Source organism: Syzygium oleosum, unplaced genomic scaffold, assembly GCF_021117445.2.
Source record: "Syzygium oleosum isolate NSW1041296 unplaced genomic scaffold, Sole_v2.1 Sole_v2.02, whole genome shotgun sequence".
Taxonomy (NCBI): domain Eukaryota; kingdom Viridiplantae; phylum Streptophyta; class Magnoliopsida; order Myrtales; family Myrtaceae; genus Syzygium; species Syzygium oleosum.
This window is the reverse complement of record NW_026607486.1, coordinates 18,501,488-18,514,027: the sequence shown is the minus strand read 5'-3', so window position 1 is coordinate 18,514,027 and position 12,540 is coordinate 18,501,488. Positions and strand designations below refer to the sequence as shown.

General features: G+C 40.7%; 3 protein-coding genes across 15 annotated transcripts; 2 read left to right on the top strand and 1 right to left on the bottom strand.

Moving 5' to 3' along the window:
* The first annotated feature begins 135 nt into the window (after nucleotides 1-135).
* Nucleotides 136-576, top strand: LOC115673054 (uncharacterized). Its single transcript, XM_030595084.2, has one exon. It carries the CDS (start codon nucleotides 136-138, stop codon nucleotides 574-576), a length of 441 nt encoding a protein of 146 aa, XP_030450944.2.
* Nucleotides 577-2,635: 2,059 nt separating this feature from the next.
* Nucleotides 2,636-7,813, top strand: LOC115673069 (sucrose-phosphatase 2-like). Of its 11 annotated transcripts, none has more exons than XM_056308565.1 (10): nucleotides 2,660-2,922; nucleotides 3,307-3,437; nucleotides 3,861-3,938; nucleotides 4,014-4,313; nucleotides 4,500-4,601; nucleotides 4,721-4,915; nucleotides 4,996-5,286; nucleotides 5,862-6,048; nucleotides 7,170-7,216; nucleotides 7,333-7,813. In XM_056308565.1, exons 3-10 carry the CDS (start codon nucleotides 3,879-3,881, stop codon nucleotides 7,432-7,434), a joined length of 1,284 nt encoding a protein of 427 aa, XP_056164540.1. In that variant the 5' UTR covers nucleotides 2,660-2,922; nucleotides 3,307-3,437; nucleotides 3,861-3,878; the 3' UTR covers nucleotides 7,435-7,813. The 11 variants fall into 11 exon arrangements, with proteins under 11 accessions (XP_056164541.1, XP_056164538.1, XP_056164540.1 ...); XM_056308562.1 differs by having other exon boundaries at nucleotides 2,661-2,922; nucleotides 3,838-3,938; XM_056308564.1 differs by having other exon boundaries at nucleotides 2,719-2,740; nucleotides 3,838-3,938.
* A 501-nt stretch (nucleotides 7,814-8,314) lies between these two features.
* Nucleotides 8,315-12,004, bottom strand: LOC115673323 (uncharacterized). 3 transcript variants are annotated; one of them, XM_056309037.1, is made up of 5 exons: nucleotides 11,767-12,004; nucleotides 10,774-11,347; nucleotides 10,241-10,522; nucleotides 8,736-10,156; nucleotides 8,315-8,581 (listed from the first exon to the last, which is right to left on the bottom strand). In XM_056309037.1, exons 1-5 carry the CDS (start codon nucleotides 11,878-11,880, stop codon nucleotides 8,501-8,503), a joined length of 2,472 nt encoding a protein of 823 aa, XP_056165012.1. In that variant the 5' UTR covers nucleotides 11,881-12,004; the 3' UTR covers nucleotides 8,315-8,500. The 3 variants fall into 3 exon arrangements, with proteins under 3 accessions (XP_056165012.1, XP_056165011.1, XP_056165013.1); XM_056309036.1 differs by having other exon boundaries at nucleotides 8,315-8,584; nucleotides 11,767-12,003; XM_056309038.1 differs by having other exon boundaries at nucleotides 8,315-8,584; nucleotides 8,736-9,958; nucleotides 11,767-12,003.
* Between the last annotated feature and the right edge of the window lie 536 nt (nucleotides 12,005-12,540).

Here is a 12,540-nt window from a genome sequence, read left to right as displayed (position 1 = left end):
ATGAAAATGAAATGGCGAATCTAGGCGGAACTAAACCGCCCTAAGCTTCTGTTCGCTCCTACAATTTTTCAGAGCAAATTCATTTCAACCTAAACCTTTTCTCAGGTGTTGTTGGTTCACAAGTTCAGTGGACGAATGGGTGTGAACTCCACGGTGGTCATCTCTCTCGCCTACTTCCTCTCAGCCGTGACATCGATCTACTCACAACACCTATCCCAGGGTCTTCCTGACCCACCGGTGGACCTGCTCTATCCGGGAATAGCGCTATTCCTGATCGGGTTAACCGGCAACTTGTACCACCATATCCTCCTCTCCAAACTGAGGCAAGAGGGTGACAGAGAGTACAAGATCCCCAAGGAGGGACTGTTTGGCTGGGTCATTTGTCCACACTACTTGTTTGAGGTCATAGATTTTGTGGGGATTTCATTCATTTCCCAGACAGTCTATTCTTGTTCCTGGTCTCTGGCCACATTTTTCTACCTTCTGGGCAGGAGTTATGCCACTAGGAGGTGGTACACTTCCAAATTTGAGGATTTTCCTGAAGATGTCAAGGCTCTTATCCCATTCATTTTCTGAATTAATGAAAGGGTGGTTAGTTCTTGGGAATTTGCATTATGCTGCTGTGCTGTTTTTTTTCTCTCTAATTTTTCATAGATGTGCGATACTTATTGCTGATCTGTTTATATGGATTTTTATCTTATGGAAGAGTCATAAACCTGATGTTTCCATTCTAGTAAGATGGACTTATATGAATGTTCCAAGCCCTTAATGATAAGCATGTCAAAAAGAACCCTCCGAACCGAAACCTGAATCAAACAAAAGCTTTCGGGTGTTTCTGATCAAGTTTCCTTTCAATTCGGTATTAAGTGAAACAACGGGCTTCTGGTGGTTCGGTTCTGTTTTGGATCATAAAACCTGAACCAACCCGGAATAAATTATCGAACTTGTTTCCAAATCAAAACAATAAGGGCCTTGTCAACGCCCTTAGTCCCAGCCTTGAGGCCTAACTACGGAGCTTCCACGGCCAGAAGCAAACATTTCACCTACTAAATTTGTTCCTTCTCTGTGTGGATTACATTTATGCATCAGCAGTCTGCTTTTCTGAAGGTGCAAGAATTGAAGAAAACATTTCGCCATTCGCCGTAGTTTGGTCGGCCAACATTACAAGGAACGAGCCATGAAGTTTGGATTGAAATGCATCAGTAAAGAGTGAAGCAAATGCGAGGGAGTTTCAGGTTGTGTTTTGCATTCTTGATCGAACAAGGACAGACAGGAGCTTCAAAGACCAAGACAGATTTTTCACACCATGTGTTTGCATTATCATCCGAATTTCGCCATTCATTCGTTATTTGGGCGAGATCCAAGTCCCAAGGATGGCACAGAATTTACGTCTGAGTTGCATTGAACCAGTTGGGACGTTATTGGACGGCGGATTACATCTCTAAAACTTGGGTCGAGACGATAAAAAAATGAATACACAGTTCAAAAGAAGAAGACGGAAGAGGAGAACCCGATACGATCACAAAGACATATACCCCTCACATTCGACTCAAGTGAAGTATTAGTGGGAACCCCAACCAAGCCGGCCTATTGACACCCTTAGTTAGCGATAGACCAATATGAAATGTTGATTATTGAAATTCGTGTCTTTTTTTTTTTTGATAAAATTGAAATTCGTGTGTCATAAACATTGTAACTGACATTGATGGCATGATCTACCTTATTAAGGAACCTGGTAATTACGGAAAAAAATTATGGGTGTGGTGTCATTGGTGAAAAAAACTACAAAAAAAAAGACAAGTTTCAATCAATCTTCTTTGTTCTTTCTTTTTGGTTTGCATTTTGTATACAAATAAATTGTAATTGAAACATTATATTTTTATGGTTTCGCATTCTGATCCAATGTGTACATGGATAAGCCATAATTTGTAGACTAGGCGAAATATTTTTATAAAAAATCATATAAGAAGTCTCATAGACTCAAAAAAAGTTGCTAACTCTTCGATGTCCATAGTTTAATTGCCATTAAGAAAAAATAAAGGACAATTGCTCAAAACCCTCATAAATTTTGGGGAAGATGCACTATAGCCTCGGAACTATAAACCTATTTCAATTACCGCCCTCAACTTTCCCTCCACAGTGCAATAGCCCCAAAACTTTGTAAAAGTTACAGATTAGGCCCCCAAGTTTTGATTTTTGTTGTAGTCTTCAGTTTTTCTATCTGCATGGCGTTAAATGTTACCTAAAAAAATAGACATTCTCAGTTTTCTTGACAAAAAAAACCTCTATTGCTTCGTCAATAAAGTTGAGGAATAATGATACAAATAATCTCTAAAATTTGATTTAACGTGCAATATGATCTCCAAAATTTTAATTTATTCAATATAATCTCTAAACATTAGCCCAATGTGTAATATGATTTTTGAACTTTTAATTTATTCAATATGGTACATGAACTTTTCGTACATATTCAATTTAGTGTCTGAACATTAAACTTTAGACTAAATTGAGCATGCACAAAAAATTTATAAATCACATTAAAAAAAATTAAAAATTCAAAGATTATATTGCACGTTGCTCTAAATTTCGGAGACCATTTGTATCATTTTTTTGGCTAAAAGAAAAGAGAAGATGCATGGCGGAGGGAGTTAGGAGAATTTAGGAGCGGTTATCTTGGTTAAAGAAGAAGAAGAAGAAGAAGGAGGAGAAGAGTAAGTGGTGTCCACTGACCAGCAAGCAGGTATATTCCGTCTTCAAGAATGCTCTCGTTGCCCATCGCTTTCCATCTCTGATCTTTACCCTTCTTCGGATTTCCCCATTCGCGTTGTTTCTCATCATTCGATTCGTCTCGCATCGTGGGTCTTCCCCGCCCTGATACTCCCGGACCGTTCTCCCCGAAGCAGAAATCCCAGAAGAAAACAGGTGGGTATCCGTGAGTGGTCGTGTGTTTTGGTCGACATATGTTTGCCGGTGTTGAATGTTCCGATTTTCGGAAGGATCTAAACCCCACTTTCGATGCTCTTTTGGGTTCTTCTGATTTCGGGTTTAGAGCATTGTTATGCATGGAAGTTGCTAAGGAAGAACGAAGAACGTCTTGTTTGCATTTTTGTACAGGAAGCTACGGTATACTATGCGAGTTAACGCCGTAAAGAAAGGATTTTTTTTTATCTTTTTCTTTGTTCTGCGTATGTATTTTTCTATGAGACCCAGCAGCCGGTTGCCTTTGAGAAAACTCTAGTGGAAGTGGCTATGCATCTCATTATTCTGTTTAATAATATAGCTTAATCCGCCAGTCGTGCGTGATAGATTCTCTGAGGAGCGCGTTGTTGGGAATGCGCTTAGCGATCGATTAACCATCTCATGGCTTACTAGTTGCTCTGTTGCTGGAAATTCGTTTAAGCCGGGCTGAACTTTATATCTGGGAATGGAGCGATCGAGTATGTTTGCGCTCCCTGTCAGATTCCAAGTCGTGTGTATGATAGTATTCTACTACAAGCATTTCATTTTTCTCATCATGGGATATCTGAGAACTTTACTGATGAAATTGGGTGGTTGTCGAGAGTAAATTGAATTGTTCAGGAACAGTTGCATTGTAGAAAACTATGCATTTTCCACATAAGACATTCATGGTGTGCTTGAAGTTTGAAACAATGAAGATTTGATCGTAGTTTGTAGCCAAAGGATATAGAATATCACAGTCGCATTCTGTAGGATAATCCACTATCCTGTTTTAGTTTAAATTTCCGACCTTCAGGTAATACGAATCAGTTTATGTTAATTTACACTCATAGAGAGCTTTTGTCCTGTTTAGGATTTTTTTACTAATTCCACTAGCAGTTGCTCTTGTTGCCTATTTGTAGAGTTTGTGTGTGAAAATAATGGATCGTCTTGATGGTGCTGCACGCCTCATGATAGTATCGGATCTTGACTCTACCATGGTAGGTAGCTTTTCTGCCTGTTGCACATGAATTTTATTTTCCTTCTTGTTGCGGAATTGAGATATTTCATTGCAGGTTGATCATCTTGATCCAGAGAATCTCTCTCTTCTTAGGTTTAATGCACTGTGGGAAGCTTTTTACCGTGATAATTCTCTTCTAGTCTACTCCACTGGAAGGTCACCAAAAAGTTACAAGCAGTTGAAAATCAAGAAGCCCTTACTGACTCCTGATGTCACGATTATGTCTGTGGGAACTGAAATCATGTATGGTGAGTCAATGGTACCGGATGCTGAGTGGGAGTGTTATCTGAATCAGAAATGGAATCGCGATGTAGTCACAGGAGAAACAGCAAAGTTTCCTGAACTTACTCCTCAGGTATGTATTCTAGCTTAAGATTGCTTTCTGGTTTACTGGATAGGTTCTTGTGCTCCATGAGCTCCATGCTGTATGTGTTTCTCCACAATCACAGTTGGCGACATCCAACTTAAAGTCAGAAAGTGTTGTCCGTGATAGTGATTAACCTTTCTCTCTAATTTTGAAAATCGCGTGACTGAAATTCAGCCAGAAATAGACCAACGGCCTCACAAGGTCAGCTTTTATGTGAAGAAGGACGAAGCCATGAAAGTGATGAAAGATCTTCCACAATGTCTAGAGAAATATGGGGTAATAATGAAAATATAGTCATATCTGCAATGTGAGAAATCCAATGTCATACCAGAACTGCTCTGAATTTTGTCCAATTATGTAGAATCTTATTAATTTGGTATTGTATTGATTGACAGCTAGATGTGAAAATAATTTACAGCAGTGGAATTGCTTTAGATGTATTGCCAAGACGTGCTGGGAAGGGACAGGCACTAGCTTATTTGCTTAAGAAGTTCAAAGCTAAGGGACGTGTCCCTTCTAATACTCTTGTTTGTGGTGACTCTGGAAATGATGCTGAGCTATTCACTGTCCCTGCAGTACATGGTGTGATGGTTCGTAGCATTTACTAGTTTTAGTCTAAAATCAGAGTCCTATAAGTGAATTTGCATGGTGTAACTCCTACCATATGCAGGTCAGCAATGCGCAGGAGGAATTATTAGAGTGGTACTCAGAAAATGCAAAGAATAACCATCAAATTACTCATGCAACAGAGAGATGTGCTGCTGGAATCATCCAAGCGATTGGGACTTTTAGTCTCGGTCCAAATGTTTCTCCAAGGGATATACGGGACTTTCTGAAATGCACAATAGAAATGTGCAATCCGTGTCATGAAGTAGTGAAATTTTATCTGTTCTATGAGAGATGGCGACGTGGTGAAGTTGAGAGGTCCGACCATTTTATTGATCATTTAAGATTACTCTTTGTAAGTTTGATCCATCTTTTCCCCCAAATCCTGTGTCCACTGCATTTGTCGGGGTACACTCAGCACAAGTCTAACCTCGTGTCTCCACAATCTTAGCTTCTTTTTTTATAGTTAATTAATCAATATAAATTAAAGGAATTGTGGCAGTAGCAAAGACATGGTTTTAAGCTGTTAGGGTACAGATTTTGCATAGTCCTGCATATAGTAAGACCTCAAATGGAAAGAATAAACATGTCCTTCATGTATATCATGCCACAGCAAGCAAAACTGGTAAAGTGAGCTTTAGTAGTCACTTATCAGTCTAGCATCATAGTCAATTCCGTTTACTGCAATTAAGAGAAAATGTAATTTCTCCTATAGATGAAATTTTTTCTTGATTCTACAGTAATTTTGAGATGCTGAGGCTCGTCAATGCAAAAGCTACATGTTCTATTTTCTTAGCTCACTTGGCATCTTCTATTGCATGTTCTGGGCCTATGACCTCATTTTACTTCTGGGAGATCAATTTATCTATTAATTCCGAAAGTCTTGCCATTTTACTTGGTGAAAGAAAATTTTAATTATTTTCTGTGCAGAATTCACTGGGTACTTTTGTACATCCTTCTGGAATAGAGATTCCTTTCTCCCAGTGCATAGATGAGATGGCCAACTCATATGGAGATCAGCTGGGAAAGCAGTTTCGATTATGGGTTGATAGAGTTTCTGTAGCTCAGATATGTTCAGACACGTGGCTGGTGAAATTTGATAAGTGTGAATTATGTGGTAGGATACTCATTTCTAACCATTCTTCCATCTACTTGTCGTTATGTATTCTCATCTGATTCTGGTTGACACGATGTTGACTCAGGACCAATGTAGTGCCAGGGGAAGCATAAAATCCAAAAAGCTAAATAGGCGTAGCAATTGCTCAATTGGAGCTTGACTACACTGAACTGAAATTCTAACCTCAAATTTTCTCTCTAGATCACCTGACATTGATACTTCTTCCACAATTGGAAGCACTCCCTCAGTTTTGAGTAGTGTTTGATTGAATGAAATATGTTTCGCATGACCTTGAAGTCTACAGTTTACCTAAAATAAAGCATTGATCTTGATATATGTTATCTTGTCACCTAAGCACACTGTCAGTTGGAAATCGAGCTTGTATCTTAGCTTCATTTTAGTATGCAAAATGGTGAGTAGGTGTATTTCGAGTAGACTTGATCTCGGTTGCAGCGGGGAAAGAATTGAAGCTTCATTCAACCTGACTGATCATGTAATGGGTGAAGCTTTTTAAACCAAGTTGACCCCTAAAAAGCTGACGGTATAGACACTTACCATAATATTGAATTTTAGGCTTGGTAAAACGGTTTTGGAATGTATTGTTCTTGAAGATCACAAAAGAAATCAATTCAAGACACTAATTCAATTAGATCTGCTCTTCCTAGACAAACTTGGGATTTGTGATCCCAGGTAAGATCAGTTCAGGATGATGGGATCTTTTTCTATCATATAGGAAGGGCTGTTGCACAAAATGTACTTTGTTCCTAAGGTTATGTAGTTTGTCCCCAAATCTCAGTGGTACTGTAACTCCATTTGTTTCAGGTTAGTATAAGTTTGCTTAGGTACTTGATTAAATTGCTCTTATTTATTAGAACGATTATTTGGATACATTCTCCAAGGTCATTTTGGAAACACGATATTACTCATGTGACTACAATCTATAAAATGACGACAATTTCGTGGTTGGTTGGGGGTAGTAGGTGGTTAATAAATAGATGGTAGTGACATGTGACAGCGGCAATTCTATCCCGGCAAATGAGATGCTTTTGAGAAAAAATACGTTCAGTAACTCTACCTGAAAATTCATCTTCGAAATGGTTCTGAGTTCAATCGTTCTGCAGGTAAAGATAGAGAATGCCGTGTGACAACAGTCTTGCTCAGTTCAAGGGTATGGCTGAATTAATGCCGTTGATTTGTGTTTCATCATCTCATGATCTTAACAATGATTATGATTCTGTTGAGACTCTATAGCAGTCACTAAGCCTTCATTTTCATGGAATCCAGCATGCCGAACTTCCAGGTGGCTTTATGTGGATCTACATGCATCAGACTTGGTTGGACGGCTCGTTCTCAGGAGGGGAGGACCAAAGACCATGGCTTTTCTGAACGCCCTCTTACAGAGCAGATCCATCAGTTCCTGGTGGATTTATGTGGATCTACATGCATCAGACTTGGTTGGACGGCTCGTTCTCAGGAGGGGAGGACCAAAGACCATGGCTTTTCTGAACACCCACTTACAGAGCAGATCCATCAATTCAAGATTGCTCAATCTGACAATGCCTGCTACTTTGTAATAGATTGGAGGCATAATCTGCTTCAGGGCTCTTAGAAAGATAGGTTGGAGGCATAACCCACGAATAAAGCAGCCTCTGTCTCATTCAATGACATAAATTTTATGCTGTGGCCATATTATCCGTGAGAATTCAGGAGGGTTAAAGCAGCCTCTGTTTCATTCAATGACATAAATTTTATGCTGTGCCCATTATCTGTGAGAATTCAGGAGGATATCGGAATGAAATTATAAATGACATAAATGCTTAGAAGAAAATATGAAGCAAGTATAAAATCTGATATGCCGAGGAAAGAAAGATACGGGATTTGCATGAGAAAGTAATTGAACGATGATGGTTGAGCGATGGTTGGATCTCAACAATTTACATTTGAAATTTTCTTTCTGTAAGGTTACTAGGGCAAGTTTCTGATGCAAAGAAAATAATTTCTAAGAGCTATTGAATTTTTCTTATCCTAGAAGGAAGCAGCTTTCTCATCCACAATATGGAGGGACCGGAAAAATAAATAAACAGATAAAACTTGAACGGCCAAAAGTCAGGGCAAGTATCTTCATCCTTATAGGGGAGTATATACCTCGACAATAGTTACTGCGCGAGATCTCAAAATGTTGCACATTAATTGACAGACTTTGAGGAATTGAAAAAATTCCGCAATCTGGTCCGTAAACCAACTTTAAGTAAAAGGAGAGAGAGTGTAAGACTAGCAAATCAGAATGGTCTTCATTTGATTCTTATTACATCACAAAAGAACTCAATAGATGCAAACCGAGGTTTGCGCCCTCCAGATCAAAAACATATACCCCAAACCATAGATTCAGTTACCCTTAACCTCACCCAGAACCGGCTGGTTTTCTGACAGCACCTGCCCGAAACCGTAGAATTCAGTTACCCTCTACCTCACCCAGAGCCATTTGGTTTTCAGACAGCACCCGCAGAGCCGGTCTCGCACTCCCCAATTGCTGCTGCTGCAGTTAAACATTTGCGAAACGGTTAATCATGATGATGCATTGTTCAACATTTAGGGAACAGTTAATCATTATGAAGCAACCGAATAATGATGCATTGTTACCGAACCACAAAGCAAGTAGAAAACATCACCAAGCAAAATCAGCATACCTCAGTGGCATCTTTCTCCCTTTCGGTTTCGGTCGTTCCCAATTTTTCCTTGAACATCTTTTTCAACTGCCTGAGGCTCTTCTTTTGCAAGGACTCCAGCACTCTATCCTCATCTGTAATCTTCTCTTCCTCGCTCTTCTTTTTCGCCTTCTCTGTATTTGGCTCCACTTTTCTGCCCCCCTTCTGCATATTCTCCTTGTCGTCACCTAGCAAAGTGGTCATCTTTCTCAGTGCAGACTGCTTCTTGCTTGATGACTTCACTTGCAGCTGGTCAGTGGCTACTGCTAATGGGGAGGGTGGAATATCCATGTTCTCTTTGTTATTGTCCAGCTGCTTCTTGCTTGATGACTTCACTTGCAGCTGGTCAGCTGCTACTGCTAATGGGGAGGGTAGAATACCCATGTTCTCTTTGTTATTGTCCAGCTTATTGGCCATCTTTCTGACCGTGGACTTCTTCTTACTCGATGACTTCATCAGCATAGGAGACTTTGGCAGTCGGTCAGCTGTCAACGGGGAAAGCGCAACTTTACCATTCACAGCGAGAGGAGAATGTGGGCTTATGTTGCTAACATTAATTGGAGTCTTGTCTCCGATGGCAGATGGAGGTAATTCACAAGCTCCTTCGACAAATTCCACTTCTTGCATCACATGAACATCAACTAGCCCTTGAAGATCGGCATATTCTTGAATGTGTGGTGCATTCACTTCTGATGATTTTGCAGCTGCAGAAGTTTCAACCAATGATTTGTGCCACTCACGGACTTCCATGGCGAACTCTTCTGATTCGATCACGTCGACTTCAACCAATTGCTCATCCTCATGCTTCTCTGTCTGAACTACTGGACTAACAGGACAAGGAGACATCAACTGGTCAAGCTTGATACTTTCTTCTTGCTCAACAGGAGCAATGTCCCGAATTTCCAATTGACTGGACATGGAAATTTCAACACCCGCGTCATTGTTCCCAACTGGCTCCTGAAAATCATCGCAATGAGGGACTAATCGATCTGAGTTGGCCGTGATATGAGGAACTAGTTGATCTGAATCATCAGAGGTACAGATGATTGTCTCAGAAATTAGAACTCCCTCATTATTTTCCATCATCTGCTCTTCGGGAAGTAATGGATTCTCTAAACCATTCTCTTCTGTCCCACATATCACAGCAACATCAATGTCATCACTTTGATTATCTACTGGTGGCGCATCTTGGTTCAACGTCGACACTACAGAGCAATTTGTATTGATTAGCATGATACTCGTGATTGACTCAGAAATTAGAACTCCCTCATTATTTTCCACCATCTGCTCTTCGGGAAGTAATGGATTCTCTAAACCATTCTCTTCTGTCCCACATATCACAGCAACATCAATGTCATCACTTTGATTGTCTATTGGTGGCGCATCTTGGTTCAACGTCGACACTACAGAGCAATTTGTATTGATTAGCATGATACTCGTGATTGCAGTGAATAATGTACCAGAAAATATACAATAACTCAACTTACCATGTAGGTTGTCATCCAACTGATCTAACTTCTCATCAAGGACATCATCTTTCAAGTTTGAATCAGAAAGTGCACTCAGGCAATCAGATTTGCCACATTCAGCTTCCAGGAGTACCTCGGAACCAAGAGCCCCGACGCAACTGCTCTCCACATTCACATTCACATTCACATCACTTAGCAGTTCTCTTTCCTTCTCCTCTATTCCAGTTGACTTCTCAACAGGAACATTTGAATGATCGGGTCTCTTTGAACTCTCCTCTTCTGCAGCCTGGGAATCAGCATCTGCATATATAATATGGCGCTAATCAGAACTATCATTCATTAAAATCTATGACTAAGTAACTACTCTTACATAGATGACCAAAACTCATTTTTTTCATCATATTAAAGTGACTCGAGATAGTCGTCTGCTTCCTTCCAAATGTATCATCAACAAAAACATAAATATGATAAAGAAAAGTGTCATATATACTTCTAACTCTATCCAATTCATAACTCCTAAATCAATTTCGTCTGTGAAATTAAACACCTACCAAGTGCATTCTTATTCTCTTGAATTTCTTCTAGGACTTCTTCTGATTCTTCTTTCGAATCCAGATCATCCATTTTAATTGGTTCCAATTCTGAGGCTCTTTCCTCAGACACCTTCAGCTCAGACATTGACTTCTCCAACAACCTTGCCGACCTCCTCGTGCTGTATACCCTTGGCACTGCAGATGCTCGGGCCTGTCTTTGCGTGCCCTTCACTGTTGAAGACTTTGGTACATCCCGATTTTCTTCCTCATTCTTCTCTTCTCTCTTCGTAGCCTCCGGTCTTCTCCGAGCCGAGGCAAGCCCGGCTCTTTTTCCGGTTTTCGGCACGGCAGGAGTATCTGGCAGATTGACTTGTTTGTTCTCCTGATCTGCTGCAGCGTGCCTACTGCCCACCGTGCTGCGGCGAGCACGGGACACGACCTGCGAGCTGTCGGGATCCTTAGTAGGTTTGGCTCTAGCCGAGGCTCGAGTCGCAGTTCGAAGAACCGCTAGAGTTTCAGGTGGAGCTTTCTCCGGCGATTGCATCGCAACATTAGGTTCGGATGGATTGAGGAACTCTTCCAACCCCTCCACCTGTTACATAAATTTCCATTAAAATCTTAAGTATGAGCAAAACCAATTAGATGAAACAGGAGAAAAACAAGAAAATTTCTCTCTCCACTCAGATTTTCAAGCAACTTCATGTTATCGAAAATTACTCAACCCCATTCAATATTTAAATCCCGTCAAGGACATTCTACACTGGAAAATAAGATCTCTCGACCCATTATAAATAGATCCCAACTGCATACGAATCGATTCCTTCTCCTTGTAGTCAGTTCAACCACTATTAAACCCACAAAACTGTTCCAAAAGTACTTTTTTTTTTTGCCTTCAAAACATTCCTTCTCTAATCTCGTGATTCACCGAATCAGCCGGCGGCGAAATCGATGGCGATACACCGTCGAATCATCATCGGAATCACTGAGAAGGAGAGGAGATGGGTTAATTACATGTTGGAGAGCGGCAAGGGCATCGGCCATGGCGGCGTTGGTCATGTTGGCGGGGATCTTGTTCCTCTTGCACAGCACCTGGAGCTCCCTCCTCGACAGCGTGTGGAATTCCATTTCAGCTCCGAGAGATCGCGACCACGGATTCGGCGTCGGAGAAGATCGGAGAGAGGGCTTGGCGTTTGTCAAAACAAGGCGTTTTGGTGCAAATCTGCAGAGACCGGACGGTGTAGAGAGTATTTGTAGCCCGTAGAGGGGGAGAGAGAGAGACGTTGGTGGAAACCCTAGGGGCAAAATATGACCGTTGGAGCGCGATTTGAAATTTGAAAATCGTCCGGAAAATAAGGGGAAAAAAAATCGATTTTCAGCCGTGGACCTGTAGGAGACTGCCGCGTGTCGCATGCCCCCCACCACCAGTTTGTCCACGCGTAGCTTTCCTTCGCGTCTCGGAACGAGGCTTGGGCCTGGGCCTTCTATCTGGTATCGCTACGGTATTCGGCCCAATTCAGATTTTTTTTTTAAGGATAGTAAATCAATTGTTAAAATTAATAATTCATTACTCGTTTACGAATAGTTCAAAAACCACGTTAAGTTGAAATCACCGACTTTTCAAACATGGTCGGTAATTTTCAAATTAATGGCAGTAATTTTTCAAAAGTGAGTGATTTTGAGAATTACATTAGTAACTTTATAAACGTGTCGACATGTAAAAACCACCGCCTTATTTGTTGCTTATTCATAAATCAGGGAGAGTAGCTCCGGTATTTGAGCTAGGAC